Below are 24,355 nucleotides of genomic sequence, written 5' to 3' on the forward strand. Positions count from 1 at the left end.
ATGTCTCATTTGTGCTCCATCTTCTCGGCCGAAGCTGCCGCCATTCTCATCGCGATCACCATTCCAGCAGATCAGCCCATCCTCGTACTTACCGACTCAGCTAGCGTGGTATCGGCTCTCCAGGCCGAGTCTCCTGTGCATCCATGGATTCAGGATATTATCCGGCTTGCCCCACCAAACACATCTATCGCTTGGATCCCAGGGCATTGCGGCGTTCCGGGTAACACCACAGCTGACCGTCTCGCTGGGGCGGGTCATGCTGCACCGATGTACACCGACAAGGTCCCCCTTCATGACGTCAAAAGATGGATTACCAAGATTCTCCGCGAACAATGGGAAACCGAGTGGTCCCAAAGGGACAACACAGCCTACCTACACAAGATTAAGCCGGATACCGGAGCATGGACGGACCTGAGCTCGCTGAGAGAACAGCGGGTTGTATCCCGTTTGCGGACCGGCCATACACGCCTTTCACATAGCATGGGAGGTCCCCCCTTTCACCGGACATGTCTCATTTGCAACACCCACAACACGGCTGAGCACTTTCTGTGTGTCTGCCCCCAATATGAAGTGCACCGCGCAAGTAATGGTCTGACTGGCAGCATCCGTGACATCCTGTGCAACAATACATTGATCCTACCCGAGCAGAAGAGAATAACAACAGCATAACAAAATGCGTTATTTTGGCAAAATAACTGCATAATGGAATTAGTAATTTTAATGTTATTAACATAACATATTGAGTTATAAACTTGTCTGTCATAAGCGGCAAAATAACAAGTCACATAACAAAAATTTGTTCCTGAAAAATCAATTTAATAACATGTTTTGTTAGTGGCAATAACAACTTAATAACAGTGAATTTGGGAAATATTTCAATAACAAATTTTGATATTAAAGAGTTAGAGTTAGAGTTAGAAATTAGGGTAAAAACTAACTTTTTTTACTCATTTTTCGGTAATGATTTTAAGTGTGTTATTCTATTTTTAGAAAATAATAGATCACATAAAAAAAAATTCGATTTCATTATAAAACTTACAAACATGGATAGGATTTGAACCTCCAATCCTGCTATTGTAAATTTTCAGTCGCCTTTACCAATGAGGCTATCACAGCACTTGCAGTGAGGGACGATAGAAGCTTTACTGGTTCTACGTATTGCCAGTTTCCCTATTCCCCCATTTCATGTTTGCCAGTCGCAGGACAAAAATAGACAGAGATTTGAATGCAAGATCAAACAATGAACCTCTCTCTCTTACCAACAGCGCTATCGCGGTGCGCAGACATGCGCACTGAAACACTAATAACAGTGGTGGCATGGCCCGTCGTCGGCTATTTCCAAGGAGTAAAGAGAACGATGAAAAAGTTCTAGGTAGTCGACTATTTATGATTGAGCTTCGTCATGGGGTGTATTTTGGCGGCGACAAAGATTCTTTCCGGACGGAGATGATTTTTATTTTATTTTTTGTTTTGTTCGCGTTGTGAGAACGGCGATTATACACGTACCTACGTGAGCGAAGGTAAAAGGTAATTATATCATATGCCGATATGATTACTTCTGCAGATGCTGTTTAGTTTTATTCTGTTTAGGATTATTTTTAGTAATGAAAAAAGATATTTATGACATAATGTCAAACAATGTATGATCGAATAATAATAGATCGGAAGGAAAAAGTTATAATAGACAAATGCAATCACCAATTGAGCAAAATTGTCTGTATAGTTGACATTTTTATTGATTAGAATTATTTAGTAGGTACCATATTTGCTATCTCCACTCTCACTAACATTCATTACTTCGTAATTCATAGTCTGTTCGGTACTTTTTGACGTTATAATTAGAGGTTAGAATAGCAGTACTGTTAAAATGACATATAAATTCAACTAAGTTTACTCAATTTTGAGATAAAAAAAAACTCATTTGCAGATGTATCACTTTTTGAAGCTAAAATTATACTTAACCTATAAGAATTGGGAATCGTAGTGATAGGAATTTGGCACCGTAACGGGACTGGGATATTTTTGTTTTTACTTCATAATATGAAACAGCAGACAATAAAATAAAGCAGGTAAACTATGTAATGGTTATATCTGCGATAAATTTTCTCCGATTTTGACAATATTGATCTCATTTGATCCAGATTTATTTTTTCCATCAAAAACAAATCCGACTGAACCGATCTGGTCATCGTGAGTTAAGAAAAAACCTGAATTCAGTAACAAATTTTGAAAACGACGTATAATCAATGGTGTAGCATTGATTATACGTCGTTTTCAAAATTTGTTACTGAATTGCCATACACGTGGAATTTTCCATAAACCAGCTGCAATTGGCTTCTTTAGTGGTGTTGAGATAATTCCATATTCACAATCTACATGCCAAACTGAGCCGAAATCCAAATTTTCATGAACTTTGGTACCCGGGAACCTATTTAAAAATCGATTTAAAGTTTGTATGGGAGCGATTTGTCGAATCACCCCTCGTCGCATTTCGTACTGGGCGGAGCTGTCAAGCAGTTGCCCAGCTGTCAAAAGGTGATTTCAAAAAATCTTTTTGTAATTGAATTTAGGTATCAAAATAAAGTTTTAAAAATCTGAAAAAAATCATACTGGCTTATAAAAAGGTGCTCTTTCGAATAAAATCAAAAAATCAATATATTATTCTTAATTTAAAAACCCAATTGGTGATTGGTACAAATTAAGTACCTTACCAAGAAAAAAATGTTAAATTTAAATTTATACGTTCAATATGTAGTCCGTCCAAAGTCTTACACCGTACATCAAACCGTTTTTAATTAGATTTTGTTTTAGATTTTATAGAGGCATTTTAAAATCTTGGGGGAGTTAGCTTACCTACAGTGTCGAACGAAGCAGTAGGAACACTAGCCGGCTGGTGGTCTTGCTGTTTTGTTTGACACTGTATTCTTCCGGCCATCACATCTTGTAGTTTTTATACTCCTGTATATTAATGATCGTGATGTGACACCTGGTGCTGAAAGGGCACTGATTATCTGACAATCCAACTTGCCCGGATTGTGTGTCTCAGAAGATTACTCCAAATAATATTCCGTCAAAGTATCACAAAGAATATAGTTGACAATTTGCCTTATTGACGGTATGGAGTTAATCCCTGAGCTGTAGATACAAGGCCAAGTTCCCCTGGCAAGGTGCCAAACTGGTAAGCTTGGATTATTGTTTATTGGCAAGCGTCGTAGTAAACTAATAATTAGAATAATGATTGAGGGTTTAGTAGCAAACGGATGTAAGTGACATAATCCCACTTTCGAGTAAATGTGGTTTAAAGTTTTTCATCAATTTTTCATCCCATACAAAATGTATGGAGTCTCAAAATCGATCCAATTCTCAATGATTTATTGTAATTCTTATAATAATCGTAAAATAGTCTTAAAAAGTTCCTGACAGATTGAAACCTGAAGAATTTTTTGATATGCTCAGCTCAAAATCGACAAAATGGTCACTTTACACCCCTTTGATTCTGGGCCCCTCAATTGAATAAATATTCGTCTCAAATATTTCCTTTTCTTATCTGGCTCCATCCTATCCAACGTGACCCTATCCGACTCCAAATAATCACACTGTTGTCTATTCACACGCTTGATTTTGCCATGCCTCCAGCATGAAGTTAGGCACTGTCGCATGACCTAACAACAGTTGACTAAGTTTGTACACTTTAATTTCTAAAAAAAAACGGTGGAAGGGAAAAAACCTGTAGCTATCTTGTAGCATATAATGTAGAACCTAGTAATTATCATTTATACTGATTAAGCCTTGCATTCTGCATTGTTATAAACACTATACTAATATATGTGGGCCGCGGAGCTGTGCGGTCCAGCATTTCCTTTTATTTTTGTCTTTATTCCAGAAAACGCCATACTTTTGAAGACAAACTATCCTGGTGCACTTACGAAGTTCCCCAATACAAACGGGAATTATCCGGAGCAATCAAGTTAAGTACAAACTTTTATAAACAGGCACGCAACTCTTTCTACTACTATGCAAATAGAATATTCATGTGTTTGCTTGTTCATGACTTTCGTGTCGGCGCGGAATATTTTCCTGCCGTACTTTACATTTCTTCAATTCACCATTAAATAACTGATCTTTAAATTTTGTATAAAAACTTGTATCTCAATTATTTCCATCATATTAGTTTTCTGATATTTCAGAATTTTCAAAGCATTATGGTAGAAAGAATTGGTGTCATGATCTATGCAAAACTTGAAACTGAAAACTCCTTATTTCCCCCTATGGGTTATAGGGAGGAGCGGGACATTCGAGCCTACTCATCAGTGGGAAGGACTTGCTATGCTAATCGGTTTAGCATAGGGCAGATACAAGTCTACTGGTAGACGTATCGCCCAGCGACTCAACGCAGATTGGCCACGGCCCGGGGGTGCGTTGATTATAACAGAATAACAGAATAACAGAATAGAGGCATTTTAAAATCTTCTCCTGTGTGATAGGGATAGGATTTTTCAAAACACCATCGTTCTTCTTCTGCTATGTTCTGCTATATTCTCGTTTAGATGTATGCAGGGTACTGCGCCACTTGGGCAGTGGCTGGTATTTTGGGTACTTTTCAGCTACAACTCAGTCAATATCAGAAATTTAGCAAAACCTCGCGCCGCCCAGCAGGGACTTTGTTTTGTACACATTACAGCACCTCCATGTCACGTAATATACCACACCTCTTATCAAATGTGATACCGTAAGCGTACCATACTTTGCGCACTTTTCAAAAAATCGTTATACAGTTTTTCTGGTGCATTATGCAAACTTTTTCCCACGGAATACTAGTTAGTGATATGGGGTATGCACTTTGTCTCAGTTTGGATGTAATGATAAATGGAAGAGGAAGACAAATTGATGAGTGAATATGCAGTTGCTTTCCCTCAAATGCTGTAAATAACGTTGTAGAATGACGTAGGTTTTGTTTCAAAATTTGTTTTAGTTTAGATAGCAATACCATAAAGTATTTGTGCACTCTCAATAATACAATAATAACCAAACTTGTTCCACAACAGAATGTAATATTGAAATGTTATTTAAGGGCTGCATACCAATTGCTTGGTCATAACAAAATAAGATTGTCCAACAAAACATGTTATGGAAACGTAATGCCTTGATAATTCAATAATAACAAAACAAGATATAAAAACAGGTTTTGTGATTTCGTAGTTATTAATTTGATATTCCCCTCTGCTCGGGTAGCCAGCGTCATCCGTTTTTTGCAAGATTCTGGACTTTATACTTTATACTCAGATCTAATTCTGTTTTTACCCTAGTGTTTAGTTCATCTTTGGTTATTCTGTATTTGTGTCATAATTGTAATTAAATTTGCGGTTGGGCTCGGTAGGATAACATTTTTCCTACCTGACAATGGTGATGAACTAGCCATCTGCGCTAAAAATCACCCTAATAAAGAAGAAGAAAAAAAAAAGAACATGAATCCAGCCTGATATTGCCCCACGAACTCTCTTGCAATCGGTGATAGACGGCGGCATAAAATTTGAGAGAGTATCTTTTAGGCAGCGCTCACTAGTGTGATCGCGCGGTAGGTCCCGCAATCCAACTTGTCGCCCTTTTTGTAGATGGGACACACGATACCTTCCATCCACTCCTCCGGTAATACTTCCTCCTCCCAAATCTTGGTAATGACCCAGTGTAGTGCTCTCACCAGTGTTTCTCCACCGTATTTTAGAAGCTCGCTTGGTAGTTGATCTGCTCCAGCGGGTTTGTTGTTTTTCAACCGGTTAACCTACTCTTCAATTTCCTGGAGGTTAGGGGTTGGAAATCTTTCGTCCCACGCACTTACTCCTAGATCTGTTACCACGCCACCTTCGGTACTTGCAACGTCGCCATTGAGGTGCTCATCGTAAGGGCCTGTCCATAAACTACGTAGACTCTTAGGGGGGGACGGGGGGGTTTGGCCAAAGTCTACGCTCCATACAAATTTCGAAAATTTTGTATGAACAAAAGTCTACGAGGGGGGAGGGGGGGGGGGTTTATGATGGCCGAAAAAAAGTCTACGTAGTTTATGGCGCGAGCGGTTCAGCTTCTCGTAGAACTTTCGTGTGTCCTTAGCGCGGTACAGCTCTTCCATCGCTTCGCGATCTCGTTCTTCCTGCTGGCGCTTCTTCATCCGGAAGACTGAGTTCTGCCTGTTCCGCGCCTGTTTGTAACGTGCCTCATTCGCTCTCGTACGGTGTAGCAGCATTATCGCCCATGCTGCATTCTTCTCGTTTTTCTACTGGTCACATTCGCCGTCGTACCAGTCTTTTCTGTGATTCGGAGTCGCGAGGCCTAGTGCTGTAGCCGAGGTACTACCTATGGCGGATCGGATGTCCCTCCAGCCATCTTCAAGTGTAGCTGCGCCAAGCTGCTCTTCCGTTGGTAGGGCCACTGCTAACTGCTGCGCGTAGTCTTGAGCCACTTCTACGTTACGCAGCTGCTCGATGTTGAGCCGCGGCGTTCGACGCGTGGTAACAACTGTCGAAAGTTTTGAGCACATGCATACAGCTACTAAGTAGTGACCCGAATCTATATTCGCACTGCGGTATGTGCGGCCATTGGTGGTCGATTTGCTTTTCTGTTTGATGGTCGGGTGATCTCCAAGTGACTTTGTGGATATCTTTGCGGCGGAAGAAGGTGCTTCGGACGGACTACCATACCACGGTAGGCTGCAAACACAGCGAAACAGCAGTGGCGTCGCGTAACCTCACTTTTTACCTGTGCACCAAGTATAAATTCTTGAATTTTTTGAACAAATTTACTTGTAATAATTAGAATATGACGAGAATAACTGCTTCCACTCATTTCTATTTAGATTTTCATCATAAATCCCCTGCAATTGCAAGTTTTAGGGTCGGTGCACAGGTAAAAAGTGAGGTTACGCGACGCCACTGCGAAACAGACGTAACACTTAGAACAAATTTCATTAAAAAGCATCGTCACGAAAGCGTAACCCCGTAAGCCCAATGTAAGTACTGTGGTTGGTCGGGCCATCACTAGGTGGCGATAGTGAGCGTCAAACAGTACACTGGCGCATCAGTGCATTATTGTAGTAATATGGGCAATGGTAAGAGATGAACCAGCCTAGGGCTGAAAATCTCTATAATAAAGAAATAATAATAATAATGGGCAATTCTGGAGGAAACCTCTAAGGACCTAAGGAGTATTATAAGAGCCAGGTAATTAACTATTTGAATAAGCCATACAGCAGCCCGTTTTATGCATTTGAAGTACTTGTTGCCCTAAATAAGCAGTTAAAATGCATAACTGCTTTGAGTTAGCATAAAGCCTGGAACACATAGCGTCCGTTCCGTCGAGGTTTGCGTTTTTTTGACAGTTTTCCCATGGGAAATGTGTCAAACTACTGTCACGCACACGCAAACGTAGGTATACGCATATTTATTGTGTGAGGCACTTAAGCTGTGCAGTAGGCCGTCCCAATTTTTGAAAAAGTTGGAAATGTTAAAAGTTCAATATTGCAAAACGAGCTAGAAATCATCATGTCAAACTTTGAAGTCCGTATCTCAAGGCTAAGTGGTCCCCCCACGGGGCCTAAAGTTCTCAAAAATTGTATGGGGTCAAAAAAAAACATGAAATTTTTTCGATGAAAAAAGTATCCTACCCTATCCTACCTATTCTACTAGAATTGGTGATTTTAGGACCTTGGAGGGCCAAAAATGTGCTCAGAATTGCGGTATCTCTTTTTGTTTTTTGAGTTATCGGACAAAATAAGGCAGGTTTCCTCAAGCATTTAAAAAAAAAGTAAAAATGTTCATGTTTGGGTAGTTTTTTGTCAATAACTCAGAAACGAAAAGAGATACCGCAATTCTGAGCACATTTTTGGCCCTTCAGGGTCCTAAAATCATCCATCCTATTAGAATAGGAAAAAATGCGAAAAGTTCAAGGCACTATAACACGCTAAATATAGGATATATATGTTTTTTTTTCATGACAGTGTATCAGTCAATGTCTATTAGCGTGGTTCAAAAAATCGTTTTTGCTCCACACCGCTTATTCGATTCATAACCAGATTCTAAGTCTTCTCCCAAAAAATGAGCTGATTTGGATGAAAATTGAGAGTGCACAAGCTTTTCAAAGTTTGTATGGGAATTACTATGGGAAAAGGACGTTTTTCGTTCAATTGACCCTAACATTTCCCCAAGTACCCTAGAGTGTTAGTTGACCCTTGGTACTCCTAGGCTACTCTATCAGCTACAACTTTGCCGAAGACCACATTCAAATCGGACGCCTCATTAATTTGTTATCGATTTTTATCCAGAATGAAAATCTTTGATCATGATAATTACACTATTCGATGGGCATCACTGCAATTTGCCTTGAAACATAGTAGCCATGATTTATGTGTGCTATCTTTGGCGCCATGTGCAGCAATGTTGCCTGCTGGGAAGCTGAACGATCATTGTTAAAGTTTCTCCAGATGGATAAAAATCGATAACTAATTAATGAGACGTCCAATTTGAATGTGGTCTTCGACAAAGTTGTTGCTGATAGAGTAGCCTAGGGGTACCAAAGGTCAACTAACACTCTAGGGCACTTGGGGAAATGCTACGGTCAATTGAATGAAAAAAATCCTTTTCCCATAGTAATTCCCATACAAACTTTGAAGGGCTTGTGCACTCTCAATTTTCAACCAAATCAGCTCATTTTTTGGGAGAAGACTTAGAATCTGGTTATGAATCGAATAAGCGGTGTGGAGCAAAAACGATTTTTTGAACCACGCTAATGTCTATATTCTAGCATTGAAAAATAAAAATGAACACATTTGATGTTTAACATGTGATAATGTAGGCCTAATTAGCGGATATCAATAAACTGCGCGCCCAATGGTCATTAAACAAAATGACTATAACAGTAACAAAATTAGCTCAAATTCGATGAACAACCAGACCACACTGCACAATGGTCGGAAAAAGATAAAGTTCGGCCAAAACTCTTTTTATGTGTTTAACCAAAGTTATAGGTTGTCTAGATATGTTATATAGTATTTTTAGTGTTTAGAAAGGGGTATTCAAAAATTACGTAACTTCAATAATTTAAATAAAAAACGGTAAAAATCAGCAAACCCCACATTTTTTGCGTTTTTACCCTTCTTACACCCATAATTACCCTTCTTACACCCATAAGAAGGGTATAAATAACGCTTGGAAAACCGACTTTCGATCCGAGGCCCGCAGGGCAGAGTCACATATACAAATCAACTCGGCTCGACGAATTGAGCAAATGTCTGTATGTGCGTGTGTGTGTATGTGTGTGTGTGTGTATGTGTGTGTGTATGTATGTTACAAAAAAATGTCACTCACGGTTCTCAGCCATCTGTTGACCGATTTGAGTTCTCTTGGAAGCAAATGAAAGCTACTACATCCTAGTAGAACGCTATTGAATTTTATTTTGATTGGACGTTCGGTTACCGAGATATCTTTCAAAGAGTGCTAGGGAGTAGTACAACTTAATTATTTTAGATATTTTTGACAAAGTGTATCACCATAAATTTCTCAGCCGTCTATCAACCGATTCGGGTTCTTAAGGCCCGAAACGAAAGCTACTGCACCCTAGAAGAACGCTTTTGAATTTCATTCCGATTGGACATTTTGTAACCGAGATATCTTTCGGGGAGTACTTTGGAGTAATACAACTTAACTTTTTAAGAGGTGTTTGACAAAATGCTTCATGTATGTAGGAAAAGCCTTTTTTTATGATCAAATTTGGTTTCTCAAGGAGCTCTGCATGAAAATGCAATTGCATCAAATATATAAAAGCTACTATCTCTTTGTAATATTTGAGCTTAATAAACAGTAGCAAAAATATCACGGAATGTATGTAGGAAAAGCCTTTTTACCCTTCTTACACCCATAAGAAGGGTATAAATATCGCTCGAAAAACCGACTTTCGATCCGAGGCCCGGAGGGCCGAGTCTCATATACCAATGAACTCAGCTCGACGAACTGAGCAAATGTCTGTATGTGTGTGTGTGTGTGTATGTGTGTATGTGTGTGTGTGTATGTGCGTTACAAAAAAAAGTCACGCATGTTTCTCAGCCGTCTGTCAACCGATTTGAGTTCTCTTGGAAGCGAATGAAAGCTACTACATCCTAGTAGAACGCTATTGAATTTTTTTTCGATTGGACGTTTGGTTACCGAGATATCTCTCGAAGAGTACTTATGAGTCATACTTCTAAACTTTTTAAGATTTTTGACCAAGTGTATCATAATAAATATTTCGACCGTTTGTCAATCGATTTGGGTTCTCTTGGCACCAAATGAAAGCTACAGCATCCTAGTAAATCGCCCAGAAATTTTATTTCGATTGGACATTTGGTTACAGAGATATCTTTCGAAGAGTACTTCGGATTTATACAACTAAACCTTTTGAGATTTTTGACCAAAAGTATCATAATAAATATCTTAGCCGTCTGTCAACCGATATCGGTTATCCTGGCACCGATAAAAGCTACAACATTCTAGTAGAACCCTATACAATTTCATTAGGATTGGACATTTGGTTACCGAGATATCTTTCAAAGAGTACTTGGGAGTAATACAGGTTAACTTTTTGAGAGATTTTTGACCAAGGGTACCATAATAAATATCTCAGCCGTCTGTCAACCGATTTGGGTTCTCTAAGCATCAAATGAAAGCTACAATATGCTTGTATAAGGCCCTGAAATTTTATTTCGATTCGACATTTGATTACTGAGATATCTTACGAAGAGTATTTCAATAAATTCTATTTTTTATTATATTCACTTGTTATCTTGCATTTGTTTTTGGGAAATTATTTTTTCAATAAATGATGCTGACCTCATACAAAGTGTATACTAGCAGGTTATTGTTTTCAACAAAATTATAAATAATAAATTACAAATACGCAGGAATTTTATGGAAACTAACAATATGTTAAATGTAAGCTTTGAAGAACCAGACAGCCAAAATAACTAGCTAATGCCAAAACTGATTAACTTAGTAGATATATCATTTTTGTCGTTTTTACACCATAACCATGAATACCAAGTACTTCGGAGCTAATTTAATTGACTGATTTAGACAAAGTGTATCTAGCTGATTTTCTTACCCATTTGTTAATCGATTCAAGATCTTTTAGCAGTTAATAAAAGATACAAAATTCCAGAAAATGTAAGCTATTTTTTAAAACATTCCATACAAGACTCTAGGAAGTGTCTGGCATTTCTGGTAGTTTAGTCCATGATCCATGATGCTATTTTGGAAACCAATCCACTAGATGCCAAATCCACAATATTTTCTAGAACTTTTGGTCAATTCCACAAAACAAATCTATATATATATATATATAAATGAGTTTGACTTCCCTTTGAGGCAACAAAAGTCGCGAACGGCTGAACCGATCAGGATGACTTTTGCATGGTTAGATTCGTATTCATGGTGGCAACATATAAACAGTAGAAAAAGTTACGAAAATCATTTAAAAAAAAGTATAAAAGTAGTGAAAATACTGATTTTTCATGAGCTGGGAGCAAAATCAACACGATCGAAATGAAACCAATCTAGAGTGCGGTGCTGCAATGGCCTTAACAGTTGTCAAACCACCGCAACTTGGCAAGACAAAGTTTGCCGGGCCAGCTAGTATGTTAAATACAAATAATACAACAATAATTTTAATAAGTGTAAGAAGGGTTCTGTTCACCATAGGTGGAATAAATCGGGTTTTTTGTTAGAGAATCAATTTGAATTTAATTAAATGATCATTTTTCGATCAAATCCAATCAAGTTTGTTCAAAACGTGTGAAAAATGTGCGAAGATAAATTTTATTTCAGTCAAAAATGGGAAAATAACGTAAAACATGAAAAAACATGACTTTTTACCCTTCTTACACCCATAAGAAGGGTATAAATACCGCTTGGAAAACCGACTTTCGATCCGAGGCCCGCAGGGCCGAGTCACATATACCAATCAACTCAGCTCGACGAATTGAGCAAATGTCTGTATGTGCGTGTGTGTGTATGTGTGTGTGTGTGTATGTGTGTGTGTATGTATGTTACAAAAAAATGTCACTCACGGTTCTCAGCCATCTGTTGACCGATTTGAGTTCTCTTGGAAGCAAATGAAAGCTACTACATCCTAGTAGAACGCTATTGAATTTTATTTTGATTGGACGTTCGGTTACCGAGATATCTTTCAAAGAGTGCTAGGGAGTAGTACAACTTAATTATTTTAGATATTTTTGACAAAGTGTATCACCATAAATTTCTCAGCCGTCTATCAACCGATTCGGGTTCTTAAGGCCCGAAACGAAAGCTACTGCACCCTAGAAGAACGCTTTTGAATTTCATTCCGATTGGACATTTTGTAACCGAGATATCTTTCGGGGAGTACTTTGGAGTAATACAACTTAACTTTTTAAGAGGTGTTTGACAAAATGCTTCATGTATGTAGGAAAAGCCTTTTTTTATGATCAAATTTGGTTTCTCAAGGAGCTCTGCATGAAAATGCAATTGCATCAAATATATAAAAGCTACTATCTCTTTGTAATATTTGAGCTTAATAAACAGTAGCAAAAATATCACGGAATGTATGTAGGAAAAGCCTTTTTACCCTTCTTACACCCATAAGAAGGGTATAAATATCGCTCGAAAAACCGACTTTCGATCCGAGGCCCGGAGGGCCGAGTCTCATATACCAATGAACTCAGCTCGACGAACTGAGCAAATGTCTGTATGTGTGTGTGTGTGTATGTGTGTATGTGTGTGTGTGTATGTGCGTTACAAAAAAAAGTCACGCATGTTTCTCAGCCGTCTGTCAACCGATTTGAGTTCTCTTGGAAGCGAATGAAAGCTACTACATCCTAGTAGAACGCTATTGAATTTTTTTTCGATTGGACGTTTGGTTACCGAGATATCTCTCGAAGAGTACTTATGAGTCATACTTCTAAACTTTTTAAGATTTTTGACCAAGTGTATCATAATAAATATTTCGACCGTTTGTCAATCGATTTGGGTTCTCTTGGCACCAAATGAAAGCTACAGCATCCTAGTAAATCGCCCAGAAATTTTATTTCGATTGGACATTTGGTTACAGAGATATCTTTCGAAGAGTACTTCGGATTTATACAACTAAACCTTTTGAGATTTTTGACCAAAAGTATCATAATAAATATCTTAGCCGTCTGTCAACCGATATCGGTTATCCTGGCACCGATAAAAGCTACAACATTCTAGTAGAACCCTATACAATTTCATTAGGATTGGACATTTGGTTACCGAGATATCTTTCAAAGAGTACTTGGGAGTAATACAGGTTAACTTTTTGAGAGATTTTTGACCAAGGGTACCATAATAAATATCTCAGCCGTCTGTCAACCGATTTGGGTTCTCTAAGCATCAAATGAAAGCTACAATATGCTTGTATAAGGCCCTGAAATTTTATTTCGATTCGACATTTGATTACTGAGATATCTTACGAAGAGTATTTCAATAAATTCTATTTTTTATTATATTCACTTGTTATCTTGCATTTGTTTTTGGGAAATTATTTTTTCAATAAATGATGCTGACCTCATACAAAGTGTATACTAGCAGGTTATTGTTTTCAACAAAATTATAAATAATAAATTACAAATACGCAGGAATTTTATGGAAACTAACAATATGTTAAATGTAAGCTTTGAAGAACCAGACAGCCAAAATAACTAGCTAATGCCAAAACTGATTAACTTAGTAGATATATCATTTTTGTCGTTTTTACACCATAACCATGAATACCAAGTACTTCGGAGCTAATTTAATTGACTGATTTAGACAAAGTGTATCTAGCTGATTTTCTTACCCATTTGTTAATCGATTCAAGATCTTTTAGCAGTTAATAAAAGATACAAAATTCCAGAAAATGTAAGCTATTTTTTAAAACATTCCATACAAGACTCTAGGAAGTGTCTGGCATTTCTGGTAGTTTAGTCCATGATCCATGATGCTATTTTGGAAACCAATCCACTAGATGCCAAATCCACAATATTTTCTAGAACTTTTGGTCAATTCCACAAAACAAATCTATATATATATATATATAAATGAGTTTGACTTCCCTTTGAGGCAACAAAAGTCGCGAACGGCTGAACCGATCAGGATGACTTTTGCATGGTTAGATTCGTATTCATGGTGGCAACATATAAACAGTAGAAAAAGTTACGAAAATCATTTAAAAAAAAGTATAAAAGTAGTGAAAATACTGATTTTTCATGAGCTGGGAGCAAAATCAACACGATCGAAATGAAACCAATCTAGAGTGCGGTGCTGCAATGGCCTTAACAGTTGTCAAACCACCGCAACTTGGCAAGACAAAGTTTGCCGGGCCAGCTAGTATGTTAAATACAAATAATACAACAATAATTTTAATAAGTGTAAGAAGGGTTCTGTTCACCATAGGTGGATTAAATCGGGTTTTTTGTTAGAGAATCAATTTGAATTTAATTAAATGATCATTTTTCGATCAAATCCAATCAAGTTTGTTCAAAACGTGTGAAAAATGTGCGAAGATAAATTTTATTTCAGTCAAAAATGGGAAAATAACGTAAAACATGAAAAAACATGACTTTTTACCCTTCTTACACCCATAAGAAGGGTATAAATACCGCTTGGAAAACCGACTTTCGATCCGAGGCCCGCAGGGCCGAGTCACATATACCAATCAACTCAGCTCGACGAATTGAGCAAATGTCTGTATGTGCGTGTGTGTGTATGTGTGTGTGTGTGTATGTGTGTGTGTATGTATGTTACAAAAAAATGTCACTCACGGTTCTCAGCCATCTGTTGACCGATTTGAGTTCTCTTGGAAGCAAATGAAAGCTACTACATCCTAGTAGAACGCTATTGAATTTTATTTTGATTGGACGTTCGGTTACCGAGATATCTTTCAAAGAGTGCTAGGGAGTAGTACAACTTAATTATTTTAGATATTTTTGACAAAGTGTATCACCATAAATTTCTCATCCGTCTATCAACCGATTCGGGTTCTTAAGGCCCGAAACGAAAGCTACTGCACCCTAGAAGAACGCTTTTGAATTTCATTCCGATTGGACATTTTGTAACCGAGATATCTTTCGGGGAGTACTTTGGAGTAATACAACTTAACTTTTTAAGAGGTGTTTGACAAAATGCTTCATGTATGTAGGAAAAGCCTTTTTTTATGATCAAATTTGGTTTCTCAAGGAGCTCTGCATGAAAATGCAATTGCATCAAATATATAAAAGCTACTATCTCTTTGTAATATTTGAGCTTAATAAACAGTAGCAAAAATATCACGGAATGTATGTAGGAAAAGCCTTTTTACCCTTCTTACACCCATAAGAAGGGTATAAATATCGCTCGAAAAACCGACTTTCGATCCGAGGCCCGGAGGGCCGAGTCTCATATACCAATGAACTCAGCTCGACGAACTGAGCAAATGTCTGTATGTGTGTGTGTGTATGTGTGTATGTGTGTGTGTGTATGTGCGTTACAAAAAAAAGTCACGCATGTTTCTCAGCCGTCTGTCAACCGATTTGAGTTCTCTTGGAAGCGAATGAAAGCTACTACATCCTAGTAGAACGCTATTGAATTTTTTTTCGATTGGACGTTTGGTTACCGAGATATCTCTCGAAGAGTACTTATGAGTCATACTTCTAAACTTTTTAAGATTTTTGACCAAGTGTATCATAATAAATATTTCGACCGTTTGTCAATCGATTTGGGTTCTCTTGGCACCAAATGAAAGCTACAGCATCCTAGTAAATCGCCCAGAAATTTTATTTCGATTGGACATTTGGTTACAGAGATATCTTTCGAAGAGTACTTCGGATTTATACAACTAAACCTTTTGAGATTTTTGACCAAAAGTATCATAATAAATATCTTAGCCGTCTGTCAACCGATATCGGTTATCCTGGCACCGATAAAAGCTACAACATTCTAGTAGAACCCTATACAATTTCATTAGGATTGGACATTTGGTTACCGAGATATCTTTCAAAGAGTACTTGGGAGTAATACAGGTTAGCTTTTTGAGAGATTTTTGACCAAGGGTACCATAATAAATATCTCAGCCGTCTGTCAACCGATTTGGGTTCTCTAAGCATCAAATGAAAGCTACAATATGCTTGTATAAGGCCCTGAAATTTTATTTCGATTCGACATTTGATTACTGAGATATCTTACGAAGAGTATTTCAATAAATTCTATTTTTTATTATATTCACTTGTTATCTTGCATTTGTTTTTGGGAAATTATTTTTTCAATAAATGATGCTGACCTCATACAAAGTGTATACTAGCAGGTTATTGTTTTCAACAAAATTATAAATAATAAATTACAAATACGCAGGAATTTTATGGAAACTAACAATATGTTAAATGTAAGCTTTGAAGAACCAGACAGCCAAAATAACTAGCTAATGCCAAAACTGATTAACTTAGTAGATATATCATTTTTGTCGTTTTTACACCATAACCATGAATACCAAGTACTTCGGAGCTAATTTAATTGACTGATTTAGACAAAGTGTATCTAGCTGATTTTCTTACCCATTTGTTAATCGATTCAAGATCTTTTAGCAGTTAATAAAAGATACAAAATTCCAGAAAATGTAAGCTATTTTTTAAAACATTCCATACAAGACTCTAGGAAGTGTCTGGCATTTCTGGTAGTTTAGTCCATGATCCATGATGCTATTTTGGAAACCAATCCACTAGATGCCAAATCCACAATATTTTCTAGAACTTTTGGTCAATTCCACAAAACAAATCTATATATATATATATTGTTGAAGGTTATAACTTTTTAGTCGGGCTCCCTACTGTATCACAACACAACCATACCTCTCTAAATAAACGCAACCTGAATTCGACCCTGGGCCTGTCTGTGTTTCATTTCTTCATTCGTGCAGTTTTCGTGCTATGAGCTGCTCTTGGTGTGGCGGCTCGACCATCCTTCACTTTTTCCCCAGACGTCAAGCGATCAACAGTCGCCTCCACCTCGCGGAGATCATAAGGAGAAACATTTTTAGTGGTCCTTCGAACCGGATTGGGGCTCGGCCTCAGGTAATTTTATTAAATATTTACTTTTATATTTGTTTTCAGATTTTCAGATAACTTGATTTGCAATGTTTCGGCACAAGGGTCGAAACAAATTGATATTAAATGTGGCTAACATGTGGGTTAGCAAAAAATTTAGTTTCATTCGGCGCATGGGTCGATAAAACAAAATGGCTGACATCGATCGGCATACGGAATTGAGAAGCTTTTTTCGGCTTAACAAATCACCAACATATAAACATTCAATGGGGCTAACATGTGGGTTAGCGAATACTTTTGGTTCTTTCGGCGCATGGGTCGATGAAACAAAATGGGTTAAAAACGCATCGGCATACGGATATGAGAGGCTTGTTCTCGTTAAGCAATTGACCAATTGTTAGGTTAGTAAAATACAACCTCGACGCTTGGGTCGACACGGAAGAGTGATGTAATATAGTTGCCGGTGTTTGGAAGTGAATTCATAAGACGCGTGGGTCGATGGCTGACATGTTGGTTGGCAGAAATTTAAAATGGCCGATGAGCATGAACTTGGAACATGGAGACATGAGAGACTACCGTATGGAAATAGTCATCAATTTTTCAAAATGGCGCACATTACTTGTACAAAGCAAATGTTCGTAAATCATTGATAATAATAATTACATGAATTATTACTTATCATATCACCTGTTAGTAAAAAAGCTCAAAGACAATCCTAAAGTTGAAGACTGAGATCCATGCGAGAGAATTTTACATATTTACCGATTCACAGGTACAAAATGTCAGACGACGACAAACAACGAGACGACGTCGAAGGCGAACCTTCCAGTCCCGCAAGTCCAGTCGTGTACGTTGTGCAAACGGATTACGACCGTATCGCCGTGCAACGAAATCATGCCGTATCAAGAATAAACGGTATCATCAATACAATGATCAACTTTCAAGCTGATCGATTGGCCCTTGAAACTCGACGGGATATGCTCAAGGAGTGCTACAAGGCGTACAATCTTGCACAAAGTACATTGGAACAGTGGAATCCCGATGAAAGCACCAGCCGCGAAGAAGTGGAAGTCTACTACGTCAACGGACTTACTACCTTCGAAAAGGCCATTGCAGCCAAACCCCGAGAGGAGACTATGGGTAGTACTGTCAACAAGGATGGCGTGAGGCTACCAGCCATCGATCTTCCTGTATTCTCGGGCCACGGTGAAAACTGGTTGGAGTGGTTCGACAAATTCAACACGCTAATTCACCGCCGCGCATCGTTGGCCGTGGTACAAAAGTTCGAGTACCTAAAGCTTTCTCTACGTGGCGCGGCCTTAGGATTGATTGACTCTTTGCCAACCACTGAAGGCAATTATTCCATTGCATACGAAATGATCGAACGACGATACAACAACCCAAAACTTCTGGTTCAAAACCATACGAGGGAGCTTTTTGAGCTGAAGCCGGTCGAAGTCGAGTCGGCGGCTGCACTGAGGAATTTATTCGATTCCGCAAGAAAGCATCTCCGCTGTCTCGAGAATCTCAAGCAGCCGGTGATGTCATGGGATGCCATGCTAATCTACCTGATGGCCAATAAACTGGATTCTACCACTCGGAGGGAATGGGAATCTGTAGCATCAGGCACAACTCCGCCACTGTACAAGCAATTGGAAAACTTCGTGTCCGAAAGGTGCCAAGTGTTGGACGCAATGCCCTTGAAGCGCAAATCCTCGGCTGATTCCAACAACACAACCCACAAAAAGTTTAAGACAGAAGTCAAGGCGTTCACCATCACGAAGACACCGACCTCACAAAGATGCAGTTGTTGTGGCGCATACCATTTCGTCGGTAGCTGCAATCAATACAGAGCCAAGTCTGTCGAAGAAAAGATCAGAATCATCAAAAAGGCTTCATTGTGCTACAACTGCCTCAGATCAGGCCACAATGCTGAGCAATGCCGAAGCAGGAACTGTATGAAGTGCGACCGTAAACACCACACGTCGATCCACCGTGAAAGACAGGCACCCGCAACTACCGAATACGAGCACCCCAGGGTAGGAAAACGTGAGTAATTGTGAATTGAAATCAATCAATGGTTTATAATATTGAATTTGAGACAATAAACTTTGTTACAGAATTTCACGGAAAGAGTAATCAATTAAGCTACACAATCCTGCCTACCGCCTCTGTGCTGGTCGTCGCCAATAGTGGCGTTTTGATTGCAAGTCGTGTATTACTTGATTCTGGATCGCAATGCAATTTTGCTACCAAATCATTCATACGCCGTGTGGGAATCACAACGAAGCAAGTTAATTGCCAAGTAGCAGGATTCGGTAATTTCTTACAACCCATTCACGAGGGGGCCACCGTGTCATTCAAGTCTCGCACAAGCAACTACCGTAAAAGTGTGTCAGTACTAGTAACAGATAGCATCACCGGATTGTTGCCACCGAACGATGTAAACGTAGACGAGTGGAACATTGCAGAGGTGAACCTCGCGGATCCGGAATTTCACCTAAGCCGACCAGTAGATATGCTACTTGGAACCCCAGTGCTGTTCGACATCCTACGAAGTGGAAACACCAAAATAGGTGAAGACTTGCCGTTCATGCAGAACACAGAGCTAGGATGGATCATAGGAGGAAATGTAAAACGAATGGAGGAGAACCTAACTGTGACTCTATTCATGAACGAAAACGTCAACAACTACTTGTGTCGTGATTGGACAGACGAGGAAACCCTCTGTGAACAGTATTTTGTGGAAACAACATCGCGTACCCAAAGCGGAAGATTCAGTGTCAGATTGCCTCTCAAAGCAACTGTTTCTGAACTTGGCGAATCAAAAACAATGGCGCTGGACAAATTTTTAAGGTTGGAGAAACGGCTAGAAAGGGACCCTGAGCTACAGAAGGAGTACGTAGCCTTCATGGCTGATTATCTTCGATTGGGTCATATGGAAAAAATTGACGGTAGACAGACGTTTAAAGAGGGGCCGAGGTTTTATTTTCCACATCATGCAGTGCTTCGACCGGAAAGCAGCACTACCAAACTGAGGACAGTCTTCAATGGGTCGGCTACAACATCTAGTGGGTTGTCCTTGAATGATGTGTTAATGACAGGACCTTCACTACAACAGGACATCTTCAACATTCTTCTGCGATTTCGGTGCCATCGATATGTGTTGACGGCTGATATCAAAAAAATGTTTCGGCAAATAGAAGTACAAGAACAAGACCGTCAGTTACAGCTGATACTATGGCGGTTTTCTCCAGACGAGCCAGTAAACACCTACCGGCTCAACACCGTCACGTACGGTACATGTTCAGCTCCTTTTCTTGCAGCACGTTGTCTCAAACAGCTGTCGTTGGATTTCGAAGATGAGTATCCGGAGACCTGTCGAGTAATAAGAATGGATTTTTACATGGACGACGCGTTAACTGGTCACGATCAAATAGAACGCCTAGTGGAAGTAAAGGAACAACTCACAACAATTTTGAGCAGTGCGGGATTTGAGCTTCACAAATGGAAATCAAATGAACCCAGTTTGGCAGGTGACGATGATGGATCAGATTCGGTGAAAATTTTGGGATTGCGTTGGGATACCCAGGCAGACAAATTCAGCTTCGACAACGACGTCAATGCACAAGCTGGAGTTACCAAACGAAACATCTTATCGGAAGTCCAGAAAATCTATGATCCGCTTGGAATTTTAAGCCCAATTGTCGTCCATGGAAAGTTGGTAATGCAAAACATATGGTCCACCAAACTGGAGTGGGACGAGCCTTTGCCGGAGCAGGTTGCGGAAGAATGGAAGTGGTTCTGTGAACAAATAGCTGACCTACATACCATAAGATTCGTTAGGCACGTTGCCACCACCGATGGTCCAATAGAGCTTCACGGATTCTCAGACGCGGCGAAACGAGCCTACGGTGCAGTAGTGTATGTACGGACAGTAGTGAATGGTAAAGTACACGTGAATCTACTATGCGCCAAATCACGTATTGCTCCAACTGCGGAGCACAGCAAAAAGGAAGATTCCACGATTCCCAGAATGGAGCTGCGAGCTGCTTCTTTGCTGGTGGAGTTAATGAAAAAGGTAAAGGAAACGGTTAATTTGATTGTTCAAGGGGCTTACTATTGGACGGATTCGACAGTCGTTTTGGATTGGATTTCGCAACCTCACAAGCGCTGGCCAACTTTTGTTCGTAATCGAGTCATCAAGATCAACGAAACGTCATCGTTTAGCGACTGGCATCATGTTCGATCCAAAGAAAATCCGGCAGATTTAATTTCCAGGGGCACTTCCGCAAAGAAATTGGCAGACTCTGCAATTTGGTGGACTGGCCCGAAATTTCTGATGGATCCTGCACAACCGTGGGAGCAGACAAAGGTAAGAAATTTTTTGACGATTGTTGATCAAGAATCCGAAGAGGTGATAGATGAACGAGATTACGATGTGCTGGATCGATACTCGAGTTTCGGTAAACTTCAAAGAGTCATGGCATACTGTTTACGATTCAAGCGAAACTGTCTAAACGATAAAGCGGATCGAATCGTAGGACATCTCACACTAGCAGAGTTGAAGCAAGCGCACAATCAAGTAATAAGGATGGTTCAGCAACAATATTTTTCGAAAGAAGTAAATCAATTGACCTTGGGAAAACCCATAAACGCATCCAGCAGCTTGATTACGATGAAGCCATTCTTGGATAGCGATGGGCTACTTCGACTTGGTGGTAGATTGCAAGCGTCAGCAGCGGATTTCAACCAACAGCATCCTGTCATCCTACCGAACAAATGTAACGTGACATGGTTAATAGCAGTGCAGCATCATCACGCCAATTTGCACGTAGGGCCACAAGGTCTGCTATATGCGCTGAGGCTGAAGTATTGGCCGATCCATGGTAGAAGTCTGACTCGCAAAGTTGTCCACAAATGTATTGCTTGTTTCCGGAACAGTCCGAAGACGATGAGCCAGATCATGGGCCAGATGCCAGACGTCAGAGTAACTCCTGGGAGACCGTTTCAAACATGCGGAGTTGATTTTGGAGGTCCTTTCACGATAAAGGAGAATTTTGTCCGAACCAAAAAGACCTTGAAAGTATATGTGGCATTGTTTATTTGTCTACGGACGCGAGCAGTGCATTTGGAGCTCGTTAGCAGCCTATCGAGTGCGTCATTCATAGCAGCATTAAGAAGGTTCACAAGTCAGCGAGGACGATGCAACGCAATTTATTGCGACAATGCCACAAACTTTGTTGGTTCTAAAAATGAGATTAAGGCCATTGCCACCACTTTTGAGCAACAAGTGGAACCGGAGATACGAGACTTCTGCACAATGGAAGAAATAGATTGGAAGTTTATCCCACCTCGCTCTCCAAATTTTGGAGGAATATGGGAAGCGGGCATCAAGAGTGTAAAGCAACACATGAAGAGAGTCCTCGGATGTTCTATACCAACATACGAGGAAATGCTCACACTTCTGAAGCAAATAGAGGGATGCTTGAACTCTAGGCCTATTTCCCCGTTATCCGCTGATCCGCGTGATCCTCTTCCATTGACTCCGGCGCATTTTCTTATTGGAGGACCGATCATTGCACTTCCTGATGTAGACGTCGCCGAAACATCTTCTAGCAGGCTAACCCGCTTAGAAGAGGTTCAGAAGAATCTTCAGCAATTTTGGAAGAGATGGAAGAACGAGTATTTGAACCACCTGCAGCAGAGAAGTAAAAAATTGTCTTCAGTTCATCCAGATTTGCTTGTTGGTCAACTATGCTTGGTCAAGGATGACAACCTGCCTTCGTGTTCGTGGATCACTGGCCGTGTTATAAAGGTCCATCCTGGACCGGATGGCCACGTCCGAGTGGCTACTTTGCATACAGCTAAGGGTGAAATTAAGAGGTCCATTAGTAAGTTATGTATTTTGCCATTGGACGAATAAGGGGGTGGGGAGTATGTTGAAGGTTATAACTTTTTAGTCGGGCTCCCTACTGTATCACAACACAACCATACCTCTCTAAATAAACGCAACCTGAATTCGACCCTGGGCCTGTCTGTGTTTCATTTCTTCATTCGTGCAGTTTTCGTGCTATGAGCTGCTCTTGGTGTGGCGGCTCGACCATCCTTCACTTTTTCCCCAGACGTCAAGCGATCAACAGTCGCCTCCACCTCGCGGAGATCATAAGGAGAAACATATATATAAATGAGTTTGACTTCCCTTTGAGGCAACAAAAGTCGCGAACGGCTGAACCGATCAGGATGACTTTTGCATGGTTAGATTCGTATTCATGGTGGCAACATATAAACAGTAGAAAAAGTTACGAAAATCATTTAAAAAAAAGTATAAAAGTAGTGAAAATACTGATTTTTCATGAGCTGGGAGCAAAATCAACACGATCGAAATGAAACCAATCTAGAGTGCGGTGCTGCAATGGCCTTAACAGTTGTCAAACCACCGCAACTTGGCAAGACAAAGTTTGCCGGGCCAGCTAGTATGTTAAATACAAATAATACAACAATAATTTTAATAAGTGTAAGAAGGGTTCTGTTCACCATAGGTGGATTAAATCGGGTTTTTTTAAATAGTTCTAAATTGAAAAACTGCAAATTTCTGCAAAAAGTTTAAACGTTTTCATGTAGCCCTAAGCATGATGTTTAAGATGTACTATTCGAAATTGCGGCGACACGTGACGACACGAACCGTTTTTTAACCTGAAAATTACCAAAATTCCTAAGGTACAATATATGAAAATTTGAAAAGTTTTGTGACATATTAATTTTGCACCATACGTGCATTCAAACAGTCCAATAACAAGCTTTCATATGCTGGGTAACATAAAACATATATTCCATTCTCAAAATATTATTATTTTACTTTTTTCGAATAATTCATTTTTCTATTTTATGACCTTGGCCACTTTGGCAATGAAAATGTCATTGAAATACAAAAGCTGGTATGCTCTTAATTAAGAATCATAAAACTACAATACATTATCTTTGTTATAAGGCGAAAAAAAGTTTAAAAATATCAATTCCGTTTTTTGAGAGTTTTGGCCGCCCCTTTGTATGGAGCCCGACCAATGTGCACTGATCCAGATCCATGTAGTTTCACATACCAGATGAAATAAGTGTTGAGATACCGAAACAGCTCAATCGAAGCAATCGGTTGAAATTCAAATGTAAAATATAGAATCGCAGCAACCTGTAAAAATAGAACAATAAATTTTTTTTCATTCCACTGTTACTACTCGAAGAAGCAAGTTCTTTTCTTTCAAGCTCTGCTAACAGGTTATGAGCCTTTAG

At 39.4% G+C, this 24,355-nt stretch overlaps 1 protein-coding gene across 1 annotated transcript; it reads left to right on the plus strand.

The window, feature by feature from the left end:
• Positions 1–24,355, plus strand: LOC115257060 (uncharacterized). The gene is made up of 4 exons (XM_062857531.1): positions 1–548; positions 17,841–19,117; positions 19,189–22,058; positions 24,341–24,355. The coding sequence occupies exons 1-4, from the start codon at positions 1–3 to the stop codon at positions 24,353–24,355; spliced, it is 4,710 nt and encodes a 1,569-aa protein (XP_062713515.1).

The sequence above is a fragment of the Aedes albopictus genome, chromosome 3 (genome assembly GCF_035046485.1).
Source record: "Aedes albopictus strain Foshan chromosome 3, AalbF5, whole genome shotgun sequence".
Taxonomy (NCBI): Eukaryota; Metazoa; Arthropoda; class Insecta; order Diptera; family Culicidae; genus Aedes; species Aedes albopictus.